The sequence below is a fragment of the Alosa alosa genome, chromosome 4 (genome assembly GCF_017589495.1).
Source record: "Alosa alosa isolate M-15738 ecotype Scorff River chromosome 4, AALO_Geno_1.1, whole genome shotgun sequence".
NCBI lineage: Eukaryota > Metazoa > Chordata > Actinopteri > Clupeiformes > Clupeidae > Alosa > Alosa alosa.
In genome coordinates this window covers 15,749,919-15,762,159 of record NC_063192.1, presented here as the reverse complement: position 1 = coordinate 15,762,159, position 12,241 = coordinate 15,749,919, and the positions used below count along the sequence as shown (strand labels likewise).

General features: G+C 40.3%; 2 protein-coding genes across 3 annotated transcripts; both read right to left on the bottom strand.

Annotated features, from left to right (window-relative positions):
- Nucleotides 1-2,722: 2,722 nt before the first annotated feature.
- Nucleotides 2,723-6,509, bottom strand: gata1b (GATA binding protein 1b). The gene is made up of 6 exons (XM_048241580.1): nucleotides 6,148-6,509; nucleotides 5,105-5,326; nucleotides 4,231-4,746; nucleotides 3,896-4,041; nucleotides 3,494-3,619; nucleotides 2,723-3,210 (listed from the first exon to the last, which is right to left on the bottom strand). Exons 2-6 carry the CDS (start codon nucleotides 5,319-5,321, stop codon nucleotides 2,902-2,904), a joined length of 1,314 nt encoding a protein of 437 aa, XP_048097537.1. The 5' UTR covers nucleotides 5,322-5,326; nucleotides 6,148-6,509; the 3' UTR covers nucleotides 2,723-2,901.
- A 1,606-nt stretch (nucleotides 6,510-8,115) lies between these two features.
- On the bottom strand, nucleotides 8,116-11,892 carry cdk20 (cyclin-dependent kinase 20). 2 transcript variants are annotated; one of them, XM_048242318.1, is made up of 8 exons: nucleotides 11,669-11,892; nucleotides 11,212-11,325; nucleotides 10,937-11,125; nucleotides 10,352-10,473; nucleotides 10,050-10,112; nucleotides 9,753-9,876; nucleotides 9,423-9,578; nucleotides 8,116-8,864 (listed from the first exon to the last, which is right to left on the bottom strand). In XM_048242318.1, exons 1-8 carry the CDS (start codon nucleotides 11,741-11,743, stop codon nucleotides 8,682-8,684), a joined length of 1,026 nt encoding a protein of 341 aa, XP_048098275.1. In that variant the 5' UTR covers nucleotides 11,744-11,892; the 3' UTR covers nucleotides 8,116-8,681. The 2 variants fall into 2 exon arrangements, with proteins under 2 accessions (XP_048098275.1, XP_048098276.1); XM_048242319.1 differs by lacking the exon at nucleotides 11,669-11,892 and having other exon boundaries at nucleotides 10,937-11,088; nucleotides 11,212-11,662.
- Nucleotides 11,893-12,241: the final 349 nt, after the last annotated feature.

Below are 12,241 nucleotides of genomic sequence, written 5' to 3'. Positions count from 1 at the left end.
CATAGCAACCAAGATGATTATACTAGCAAACCACTGTAGTAACTCCTTTATTTCTGATAGTAGCCACCATGGACACCCTAGCAACAACCTAGCAACGACTTCAAGTACCCTAGCAACAGCCTAGCAACCACATTCACAGTTAAAACCTAGCAACCAGCATAGCAACCACCATAACTACTCTAGCAACAGTCATTTGTCATCAACTTTGACTTCTGTCAACTGTTTCCTCTCCCCACAACTGTTTCAAAATAAAAGTCTTCACTGCTATAATCCCCTATTAAATTATTTAACCATTTAAACTATCCAACGTTTTAACTATTCAACTATTCCAACTGTCAGTTGTCATCAACTATGACTCCCGTCAACGGTTTCCTCTGCCCAAAGCTGTTTCAAAATAAAAGTCCTCACTACAATAATTCCCTATGAAATATTTGAACCAATCCAACTGTCAGTTGTCATCAGCTATGACTCCCGCCAATTGTGTCCTCTGCCCACAACTGTTTGGCAACCTGGGCTTTTCAGTCAACTAGTGTGATCAACTCCCAATCTACATTCAACTTTTAAACTGTCTACTTTTAAAGTATCAACTTTTATTAAGCTGTGCAACCACCATGTCTGTCCTAGCGTCATTTTCATGCACTCGTAATTCCCTGGAATTACATTCTCTAGTTATTTTTCTTCTACGTATTTGTGCGTTTAATTCAGCTTCAACCGTTTGACGTAGAAACTTTGTTTAAACTGTGTTGCGTAGGTCTTACTTAGGTGACTTCAGCTATGTATTTTTCAACTTTGTAACATTTATACTTTTTGAACTATAAATTAAAAACTACTAAAAATTTCCCCATAGACTTAACATTGGCGATTATGACATCACAGTAGGGCACTTAGAATCCTATGCCAAGTGTTCCGGCCACCTCCAGCAACTGTCTGTCTCAGGCTTTAAGCATACAATCTGGCTCTATTAAGACTACAGATCCTGTTTAACTGCTTCCTCTGCCCACAACTGTTTCAAAATAAAAGTCTCCACTACAATAATTCCCTATTAAATAATTTGACCATTTAAACTATTCAACTATTTAACTTTTCAACTATTCCAACTGTCAGTTATCATCAACTATGCCTCTAACCTACTATATTAAACCACCACCTACCTAGCAACCAATTTAGCAACCATTGAAATTAAGCATCTATGTCAGTTTCCATAGCAACCACATGATTATACTAGCAAACCACTGTAGTAACTCTTTTATTTCTGATAGTAGCTACCATGGACACCCTAGCAACAACCTAGAAACGACTTCAAGTACCCTAGTAACAGCCTAGCAACCACATTCACAGTTAAAACCTAGCAACCAACATTAACTTAGCAACCAGCATAGCAACCACCATAACTACTCTAGCAACAGTCAGTTGTCATCAACTTTGACTCCCGTCAACTGTTTCTTCTGCCCACAACTGTTTTAAAGTAAAACTCCTCACTACAATAATTCCATTTTAAATCATTTAACCATTTTAACTATCCAACTATTTAACTGTTCAGCCTTTCAAACTGTCAGTTGTAATCAACTATGACTCCTGCCAACTGTTTCCTCTGCCCACAACTGTTTCAAAATAAAAGTCCTCAGTACAATAATTCCCTGTTAAATAATTTAACCATTTAAACTTTCCAACTTTTTAACTGTTCAACTATTCCAACTGTGAGTTGTCATCAAGTATAACTCCCGCCAACTGTTTCCTCTGTCCTCAACTGTTTCAAAATAAAAGTTGTCACTACAATAATTCTATATTAAATAATTTAACAATTTTAACTATCCAACTATTTAACTGTTCAGCCATTCCAACTCTCAGTTGTAATCAACTATGACTCCTGCCAACTGTTTCCTCTGCCCACAACTGTTTCAAAATAAAAGTCCTCACTATAATAATTCCCTATTAAACAACCTAACCATTTTTACTATCCAACTATTTAACTCTTCAGCCATTCCAACTGTCAGTTGTCATCAACTATGACTCCCCACCAAACTTTTTTCTCTATCTGACCTCCATCTTTTTACTTGGATTATATTTTAAACAATATTCAACAATATTTTATTCAGCAACCATTTTTGCATTTTCATGCACTCGTATTTCCCTGGAATTACATTCTCTAGTTGCTCTATTGTGATGTCATAATCTAATGTTAAGTCAATGGGGAAATTTTAGTAGTTTTTAATTAATATTTTAAAAAGTATAAAAGTTACAAAAATGAAAAATACATAGCTGAAGTCACATAAGTAAGACCTACGCAACGCAGTTTGAATGAAGTTTCTAAGTTAAACGGTTGAAGCTGTATTAAACGCACAAAAAGCGTGAGAAGAATAATAATATTAAGAAAAAATGCACTCTAATTAGGGTTGTCACCAGAAGTTCACTGGAAGTTTGCCATTATTAGCTAAGTGTGATGGCAAATCACTTGCGAACACATTTGCCACATTTGCCTAGTGGCAAACTTCTCATTGTTACCAGAACTTTGCTGGAAGTTTGCCTCTAGCGGCCAACATTGGCAAACTTCTGGCGATATTTTCTAGTGAACTCATTTGTTTCCCACAAATCACCCACAAGTTTGCTGCAAATCTGCCGCAAACATTTAATTTTTGTAAGGGTTATAATGTTGAATTCACAAAGACGATTTCAAATGCAAAAGACCTTTCACATTACAGACATGACACTTCCTTGTCATACAGAATTTTAAAAGTTAGGTTTATTCTTTGACAAAAAAAAACATCCATCCAACAAACAATAAAAAACAATAAATATGACTGCACTAACATCTGATCCACAAGAGTATCACCAACTCGTCAGTAAGGGTATATGCACACACCACAAACACATAACTGTGCTTGGCTCATTCTCATCAGGTTATCATACCCTGGCCCCTCCCACGAGTGTGGGCAGCAGAGTAGTGTTCGGATGGTAGGGGTAAGGCAGGGAGACCGCGGGGTGCAGGGAGGGCGGGGGGGGGATGATGTGAGACGAGTGGTTGTAGGATAGGAAAGGGGCAGGGCCCAGTGAGTAGGAGTCCATGTGCTGCTCGGAGATCGGGCCCCTGGATAGGTGGGCATAGAAGTCCGTCTCGGACAGGCAGCCTCGCTTGCCCTTCCTGCTCTTGCTGGACACTTTGCGGTTGCGCGTCTGGATTCCGTCCTTCTTCATGGTCAGAGGTCTGTTCACCTAGAAACCACACACGTTTGAAAAACAGTTACGTTTGTATTTCTCATTTCTTTTCCTCTTTTACATCACATGCAGGTGGGGATCATGGCAAACCTTCACGATGATACAAAAGCAAATACATTCAATTTATATTTAATAATGGAAGGAGATGTCAATCAATAATATTATACTTTCTTGGGGCAAGTTTAATGGACCAAGTAGAGAAAAGTCCTTGTTTCTATTCTGCAGTCTTCTAACTCAAATTTTCTGAATTCTACATTTGGAAGACAGTTAGGATGCTCACATTGTGGAGTTTGAAGTAGAGGCCACAGGCGTTGCATACCGGCTCGCCACTGGCATTGCGTCTCCACAGGGTTGTGGTGCTGGTGTGGCAGTTGGCACACTGAGTGCCCACCCTCTTGCTCACAACCTAGAGTGATGAGGGAGATGTAATGAGTTACAGGCACTAACACAAGACTATTTACTTTTACATTACTACACAGAGGATACATACTACACACTTAGGGACTTTTTGTGAAATGTGAAACTTTCAGGATGGCTTTCTTGGAGCACAGTGAAACATCGTCAAAAGTACTCTTTTTCCCTGACACTTGACAGTGAATAATAATGAATATGAACAAAAGAGATGCAGACCTTCCAACCAACATGTGAAAATCCTATTAATCATAATCATCAAGAACTTTACCAGTCTCTTTTTGGGTCGAATGAGAGGTCGGTTCTGTCCATTCATTTTGTGGTACAGTCCGCAGGCATTGCAGAGGTAGTGGCCTGTACCATCTCGCCTCCAGAGTGGGGTGGCAGTGGCCCCACAATTCACACACTCCCTTGCCTCTGTCACAGGAAAGAAAACACACAGAATTCAAAATTCACAGATAGTACACAATGTCCCTTTACCACTTCAATCCCATAATAAACGGCTTATACAATTACATTATTTTTTATTGAGATTGTGTGTATTGTTACATCTATATAGCTGTATTGAAACCCTTTGTTTTGCACCAGAGAGACCATTAGGCTTACCTGGAGGATAGAAGGCCATCTTGTTGCGCATTTTGGGGGAGAAGGAGGAAGGCAGGTACATGGCAGCGCTGCTGTGGTCTTGTGGAGAAGTCATGTATGCGGTGTAGTGCGTGGGAGCGTACGGGTGAGACTGTGGCGAGTGGCCATAGCCCCCGGCTGTTGCCGGGCCGACCAGGTGGGGATCGTGGAGACGGGCAGCCTCCTCAGCCCCTTCCTGGGGAGTCAGTCTCTCCCCTTTCACACACTCCTGGAGCCGGAGGTTCTCCTTGAAGTCCTGGCCGGGGCCGCGGGGCTCCATTCTCAGACACTTGAGGGAGGAGAGAGGGGCAGTTGTGGGGAGGAGTGATGGGGAGAGGTGCTGGCTCGGGTGGAAAGAGGCTTTGGAGAAAGGGTTGCTGTGCCAGGAGGAAGAGGAGGAGGACGGTGGGGGATAGGAGGTAGTCGGAGTTTGCCCTGCTGAGCCATCTAACCAGGAGATGTTGTTCAGGAAGGGAGGGGAGGTGTACACCTGCCGAACTGTTAGGGAAGGTGAAAATGCAGAGGCACAACTTGTTTAGAACTAGTGCATCGTTTATTTTAATCAATATTTAGGGCAATGAACCAGAGGTCATTTAGCAAGAATCTTCACTAAATCTTTTTCAGTAACTTCAGCTAAACTGTATTATACTAAATAGCATATTTTACTGTACTCTCACTCACTCACTCATTCACTCACAATCATTTATAGTCTAATTTTGTTTACTTCATCAATGTCAAGGTAGAGTAAAGGTCAATAAGTAAAATTTTGTATCTGTGCATATTTGTACATATTAGAGTGAGTGTACTTTTCAGCCATATTGTGTCGTGTCAGTGTTTGGGACTGACGTTGCCTGACCTGGACTGTGTCTGTATGATGGCGTGTGTCGACTGTGGGCTGAGCTGGTGAATAGGGACGGCAGCACACTGAGGTCAGATTCCACGGCAGAGAACGACGGCTCCTCTTCAGGTGGAGGCAGAAACGCTGACTCCGAGGAGAAGGCTGCCAAGGCCTCGGGGGGCAGGAACGCCGGGGACAACCAGCGTGACTGCGGCTCCATTGAGGTGTCCATCATTGCTGCTGCACAGCCAAACATGAACACCAGTGATGCAGTGAGAATGACGGTTCAAATGGTCAAATATTATGCAGTCACAGAGCCATATGACTAGGGCAGAGCATTACATTTGTTTTTCCACAAATGTGAGGATGAAATATGGAAATGTAGATGGGGCTTTTTATTCTTCCCACATAAAAAAATAACAATCAACCTAGATTCTCTATTTTGGAATTTCATAAGGAAATACATTTTGATATAAATATCGGTCATTGATCCTTCATTTGCATATCTGTGCCAAGGTTAGAGCTAACAGTCTGATACAGAGGACAAGGATATGTTTGTAAAGAAGGGCATATAAGCTGATCACAGGTGCCTGCTACTGCAGAGAACCATTCAACTCTTGAGTGGAGTTAAATCACTCACAACCACTACAAAGACAGGTATGATGTACTGAAGATGTGACTGTAGCTACAGGTCTCTGAATGAAACAAATGCACTTTCTCCTTTTGTCATTTCATTAGTTCAGTACTTAATTAGTGTAATGACACTATGGCACTCTGTACTGTATTAAACTGAACTTGCATATCTAAAATTTGGATAAAAAAAATGGATTTCCTCAACTAAGTGCCATTAAGTATATTACATACACTACAATAAATAAACAATGATGACATACAATTATTGTTGCCTTACTAAGGACCTTCTTTTAGCATTTGTTTACTTTTACGTATGTATCAAATGTACTTTGAAAGGGGTACTGTAGGTTTGAAAATGTGCACCCAGCTATCCAACACTTAATTTGTAGTAGATTGTGGCATATGCAGCAATCATATGCAGCACTTACCTGTATATGGAGTCTTGTATCTCTCTGAAGCAGATGTAGATTAGTAGAGGAAGGGGAGAGATACCATGTGGCACAGCGGGTGAGGGATAACTGACAGTGAGTTGCACTTGCTAAGGTTAGAAACAGGGCACAAAGGGAGGGCTCAACTTTAGAGGGTCAACTTCAGAAAACACACTTTGAAAGACACACCTCCTACACCAGTTATTCTGAGTGTCAGGAAGTGCATGTCAGAGGCATCTCACAGAGAAATAATTACTTCTAGTCTTCCACAAGTTCCATCATTCCTGTTTCTGCTTTTAACACTGTAGAGAGTAGTAGAAGTCTTGGTGGTCAACATCGATTTTAGCACTTTAGCACAGCTTTGTGATATCAGTTTGATTCCAATTGTCTGGTTAATTCTTGCACTATTTAACCAGTTAGACACAAACAAAGACATGCTCAACATTTCTTGAATTTCCTAACAATCAAGTTTTGATTTACAAATAGGATCACATCAGTAAATACACATTCAACTCAGGACCTTAAAATAGATAAGTTGGTAGTAAGGTTAGCTACAGAGCTACAAAATTCTAGCAATTCAAGGACTTCAGTTCAGATTTTAGTGCAGCATCATTATAATAACATAAAGTCATAAACCTATTAGACATATTAATATTTCATGTCAGTCACTTCACACGAATGAAAGAAACATTTATGTTTGTGTCAATTAAAAAAAAAACAATTCAGGAATGGCAGTTTGTGTAGCCTGAATTGGTTCTGACCCACTGACTCTGGTCTTTCTATGTTAGTGAAACTGTTTGTCAGACAAAGGCAAGCAACAGTAAAAGAATGCAAAGGAGATCTGTTGATATCACCGCTACTGAACTGAGTGAGTTGAGTGGAGAGCTCGGATGCAAATACAACAAACGCGGCAATCATGCTGGGAGATATGGCCTAATAGCACCCAAGGGGACCAGACAGTAGAAGGACTGTGGAAGTAATTTGTTAGGCAAAGCGGACTGTTCTTTTCCCTTTGTCTATTCATTTCTCAGGGAAATTCTGGAGAGGTCTGTGTGGGTGTCGAGGGGGAAGAGGAACGGTGGCTGACATGGTAGTATATGAGCAATGCTCTGTGACTGAACACAAACGTGAAACCAGTTTTGTACAGTATTTGTACACATAATACCCACTCAAGCTGTTTACATTAGGCTTTGGGGTGCATGCTATATCCTGGTGACAAGAAAGTCCTGTAATATCAAAATGACAAAAATATGTTAATAATATTTCAAATGACACACAACTAAATTTAATGTTTGAGAATATTCATTTCAATTCTCATTCTTGTGTTACTTGACTCTGAAGTGAAATAAGCATTGTAGACAGAATCCTCTTGGCCCTTAAGCACGTTGGCATCTAGGCTGCACTTTCATCATAGCGTCTGTGTTGCTTCGCACTCAATGGTGATTCACCATGATAAAATTATGATAAGGTATATTAAGCTATTAATAGCATCTAGCGTTTGCATGCATGAAGATAACAGTTGAGTGTTTCCTTTATAGCTTTTCAACAACGCAACCTTAGTTGGGTAATAGACAGCCAAAATGGAGGAAGTGAAATTCAGAATAGGTATAAGCCTGCAGCAACCTCAGATCATCGAGAAGAGGCGAAAAGATCAGACAGGAAGTGAGGTGAACCTGGACAATACTATAACAAAGGGCTGGCTAATAATGGAGTTGATGAACATTTGAGCTATCTAAAAGAGGTAGACAATAAATCAGACTTTGCCAATTTCAAACGGGAAACATATTCAAAGGCAAAGAGAATGTGATTGGTTACACCAATATGTGAGCGTAATGTTACGATGTCAGTTTGTTTATACCATTGGTCACTCCAGGGACTTCACATAATGAGATTTTAATATGCTTGGCTGAGGAGATAAAGGCAGCTTGTATAAGCACAATAAGCCATGCAACATATTGGTCACAAAACTACAAAACCAAATTTGGGTTTAATGTTTAAGGCAAAGTTTTTTTACAAGTACATTTACTTTTTTTAACATCTATTTACAATGTTATAATTTTCAACCAAATTTACAAATCACACATTCACAAAATACTTCATTTAAAAAGTAAACATTCTTAGCTTGAGTTTCTTAGGCAACAGGGTGGCTGTTAACCTGAAGGAAACTTCTATGAAAGAGCCTTATCTCCACTGTACACCACCCGATTCATCCTTTCCCATCCAAAACCACCTCCTCTTATCTCAAATTCAAACACATGCCCCCATTGCACAAGTGAGAGGGATGCTCTACTTGTGTGATACTTTCCAGTCACACCATACACCACTCCACCCTTGTTGGATATTTATCCTGAAATGTGTTTGTCAATTACCAAAAAGAGTTTGTTCACAGAGTATGGAGCAAATATGAAAAGTAACCAAAGGACTGAACTATTCTGTACACTGAGAGACATTATTACATGAATGATAGTAAATACATCCAAATGACCTATATAAGGAATGAATAAATAGTATTCACATTGTGATCATCATAATAATTACTGTGCATATCCCTGAACGAGGGCGGGATCTACCAAGCTTTCATGGAGGGGTCGATCTACAGAGAACTCGTGCGAGGGCTGGAGACGCTGGCGGGAGTGCTTCCCCCCACGCTGGGGAATGGGTAGCTCTGAATGATGGGCGGGCAGGGGGTCTGTGAAGAAGTAGGGATGCAGCAACGCCTGCAGACAAAACAAAGAGGAGATACAGCAGTTATAAACAGCAGTTAATGGCAATCCTCTTTATTTGAAAACCCCCTACAATATGCATTTGTGAAGGATGTGAAACAGCATGCTAGCTATCTTCACAGACCTGCTTCTGAAGGACTGATGAGCTGAATATAGTTATATGAAATGAAGGTTTCATATCTTAACTCAGGTGGAACTAGGTAAACCTCTAGGAGAAAAGAGGCAGACCTAGGGCTATTTAAGGCTATCTATTAAAAAAGATGTAATGATTTCAACATCAGTGTGAGCACAGTCCCTGCATTATAATGAAGCAAATAATATTTTTGAATCACACAGAGAGCACTGCACTAAGCATTTCTTGCTGACTTACTAAACACAGACCCATTAATAGATTTGCATCTTCAGCTAATATTCTGTTTTATTTCAGCTAATATTCTAAAGATATTTAGAAGTCAGATCACAAATAGTCACAAAGTTACCTTAGTAACCTTACAATTGCACAGATTACAATAAAACTGACAACAACACATTTGCATGGCAGTGCCTGGTCACCTGTCTTGCGCTGATTCTCTGCTTTGATGGATAGACCAGGAACTTCTTGAGCAGGTCCACGGCCTGAGGGGAGGTGTCTGGTACAATCTCCTCCAGAGGGATGGGAGGGTTCTCCTTGAAGGTGATCTTGCTGTAGTCTGGCAATTCATTGATCTCCTGTATAGCCAGAAAATCATTTAAATATGAATCATGTAAGCATGGAATGATGGCAGATCACAAATTCTGTATTTAGAAGTTTTAGAGATGGCTACTATCAGCTGAGTCACAGAAGGAGTGTCCATGTTTTGTTCTATCAGCGCACTTTCTGTTTTCTGAGCATAATCCTCTCACCGGCCACACACGTTGATTTGGGGTTCCAAGCACCCGCAGAACACAGCAAAGCTGCTCGATATCATTTTCTCCAGGAAACAAAGGGGAGTTGTTCAGAAGTTCCCCAAAAATGCAGCCGACTGCCCTATAAACAGACAGAACTTTCTGTGTGATTAAAGGCAATGTGTGCTCTACTGCCATCTGCTGCCTGTTTAGGTGGATATCAACCTACACGCAGGATTATAGGACATAATAATCTGCTTGATTGACTGAAAACACAGAGCCTATAAGCAAAACTGGAATACTTGAGTATCTCACCATAGGTCCACACCTTCGTCATATTTTCTGGCACCATAAAGAAGTTCGGGTGCACGGTACCACCTACAGAGAAAACATCAGGAGTCATGGGCACACACTAACCAAATAGTATGGTAGCTGTGGATCATTAAAGGAATGAGTGTGCCACTCAGAGATCAAATACGACAAGACATTAAACATTAGTGAGCCTATATCATGTACATACATTGCATACCAACAGAGTGACCTACATCTTCAAGGAGGTTAACTAAAATTCACTTTATCTCCCTGTTATGGCTGTTACAGTTTCTGACATATGCTACCTGGTGGCCACTTGATGACTGTAAAGCCTTTCTCCCTCATTGGAGAAAAGTCGGGCCAGACCAAAATCAGCTATCTTGAGATGGCCGGTGGAGCTTATCAATAGGTTAGCTGGTTTTAGATCCTGTACAGGCAAAAGAAACAGTAAAAATTCAATGACAGCTCCCCTATACAGTTTAAGAACAAAGGTGTTAACTGAGCAATAAATATTTTTAAGGTTTAATAATCATTTACATCAATGTAACACCCCCCTCCCCCCCAGAGGCCCCTCCTACCAGTGCATGAGATTTGTGCTGGCCCCTTGTATATATTTACTGGCCCAGTCAGAAAAGTCACTTTTACACATAACTGTTAATTTATTATGTTGTAATGAGCGCCCTCTTTATTTCAGTAGCCTCACATGCTTAGTTTCAATCAGTTAGCATCACAGGTGAGCTGTACTAACTCCTCATGGTGACTGGCCATCCAACTGGCCCAACATGCTCTTTTATTTGCCCCGGGCCAGAAGGGCCATTTTCTTATGTTGGACCCTGATTTACATGACATAAAAACAATGCATTCAAAGTCTAAACCCAAGTAAACCTTACACGGTGCATGATGGAGTTTTCATGACAGAAGGCCACCCCTTTCAGTAACATCATCATGTAACCTTTAACCTGCGATTCAGTCAAAGGCCTCTGTGAGTTTCGGATGACTTCTGACAGGTCTGACAGCATGTACTCAAACACAAGAACGAAGCCTGTGCCATGAGGGAAGACATCCTTCAGCTTCACAACCTGAAAAAAGAACTTCAAGGATGTAGCTAGGTAGGCTATATCATAGGCTAAGTGTTGCAATATATTTGGCTGATCAGGCCACTTACATATTGATTGTCCTCTATTTCTTGAAGTGCTTTGATTTCTCTAAGTGCTTGGTTAGGAATTCCATCCTCAAGCTTCCTTAAAGCAACCTTTTTCAATGCCACCGTTTCCCCAGTCTAAAAAATGTGAGTTACAACATTTCTTTGAGAGTTAAAAACTTAAAGGGAAAAAATGAGTGTCAATGTGCTCGTCTATGGTCCCTGGTCAGTATCAGTTTACGTTAGCATAGCAACATAGATTACGTTAGCAGTGCTACTTGGATAGCACACAGGTTAACGTTAGCAAGTAACATAGCCTATCAAATCAAACGCGATGAGCCCAAAATGTTAAATCATACATTTGCTCCAAGACTGATAATTCAAGTTACATGTAATAGCTAGCAAACAAGTAAGGTTAAAGAAAGTCAAAAGTAGTGTTGCATCTTTGCTACCATAGGATAACAATAACAATTTGAATGACCTCGATATGTTTCGCTTTGAAAACGATACCATGGGCTCCTTCGCCAATTCTACCTAATATACTGTATTGATCCATTGGTCAGATGTACTTTAAGGTATTCAGTTGGACGCTAGATAGTTATTGAGATTCATACAAACGCCCTGTCCTAAGCATCAAACATTACGCCTGCCTTTTTCTACGGGTACTCCGCAGTACTCATAGGTTAACCTTACAAGCACAAGCTGTTGACCATGGGCGGGCCTCAAAACGTTGATCGCTCTGATTGGTCCAAATTACCTTCAATACATTTCATTGCCTTTCTCGTCTCTTTGATAAATAAATAATAACCATGCTTTCATGTACTTTTGCGTATTAAATATAATGTATTAACTTTGTGTATTAAATCTAATGTATCAGCTAGAGTTTGAAATAGAAGTATGAAGTTTGAAACGACACACTTCAAGTAGCCAAATGGCCTGATGGTAGCACCGAGTAGAGAAGGTAGAGGTATTATCTTTGCATTCCATGAATAACAAATAAATAAATAAATAATACAAGAGGCAAAATGATTTCAGTTGCCTTTGCATTTAACTT

What these genes read in the sequence shown, in the direction of transcription:
- cdk20 (XM_048242318.1), bottom strand. Translation starts at nt 11,743, where the DNA reads ATGGATCAATACAGTATATTAGGTAGAATTGGCGAAGGAGCCCATGGT. An exon ending in AGTCATCAAGTGGCCACCAG is followed by an intron (nt 10,113 to 10,351) that starts GTAGCATATGTC and finishes TTTTCTCTGTAG; the next exon opens with GTGGTACCGTGCACCCGAAC. An exon ending in CAAATCAACGTGTGTGGCCG is followed by an intron (nt 9,579 to 9,752) that starts GTGAGAGGATTA and finishes CTGGCTATACAG; the next exon opens with GAGATCAATGAATTGCCAGA.
- gata1b (XM_048241580.1), bottom strand. Translation starts at nt 5,321, where the DNA reads ATGATGGACACCTCAATGGAGCCGCAGTCACGCTGGTTGTCCCCGGCG. An exon ending in TTCGACCCAAAAAGAGACTG is followed by an intron (nt 3,620 to 3,895) that starts GTAAAGTTCTTG and finishes TCATCACTCTAG; the next exon opens with GTTGTGAGCAAGAGGGTGGG. An exon ending in TCTACTTCAAACTCCACAAT is followed by an intron (nt 3,211 to 3,493) that starts GTGAGCATCCTA and finishes TGTGGTTTCTAG; the next exon opens with GTGAACAGACCTCTGACCAT.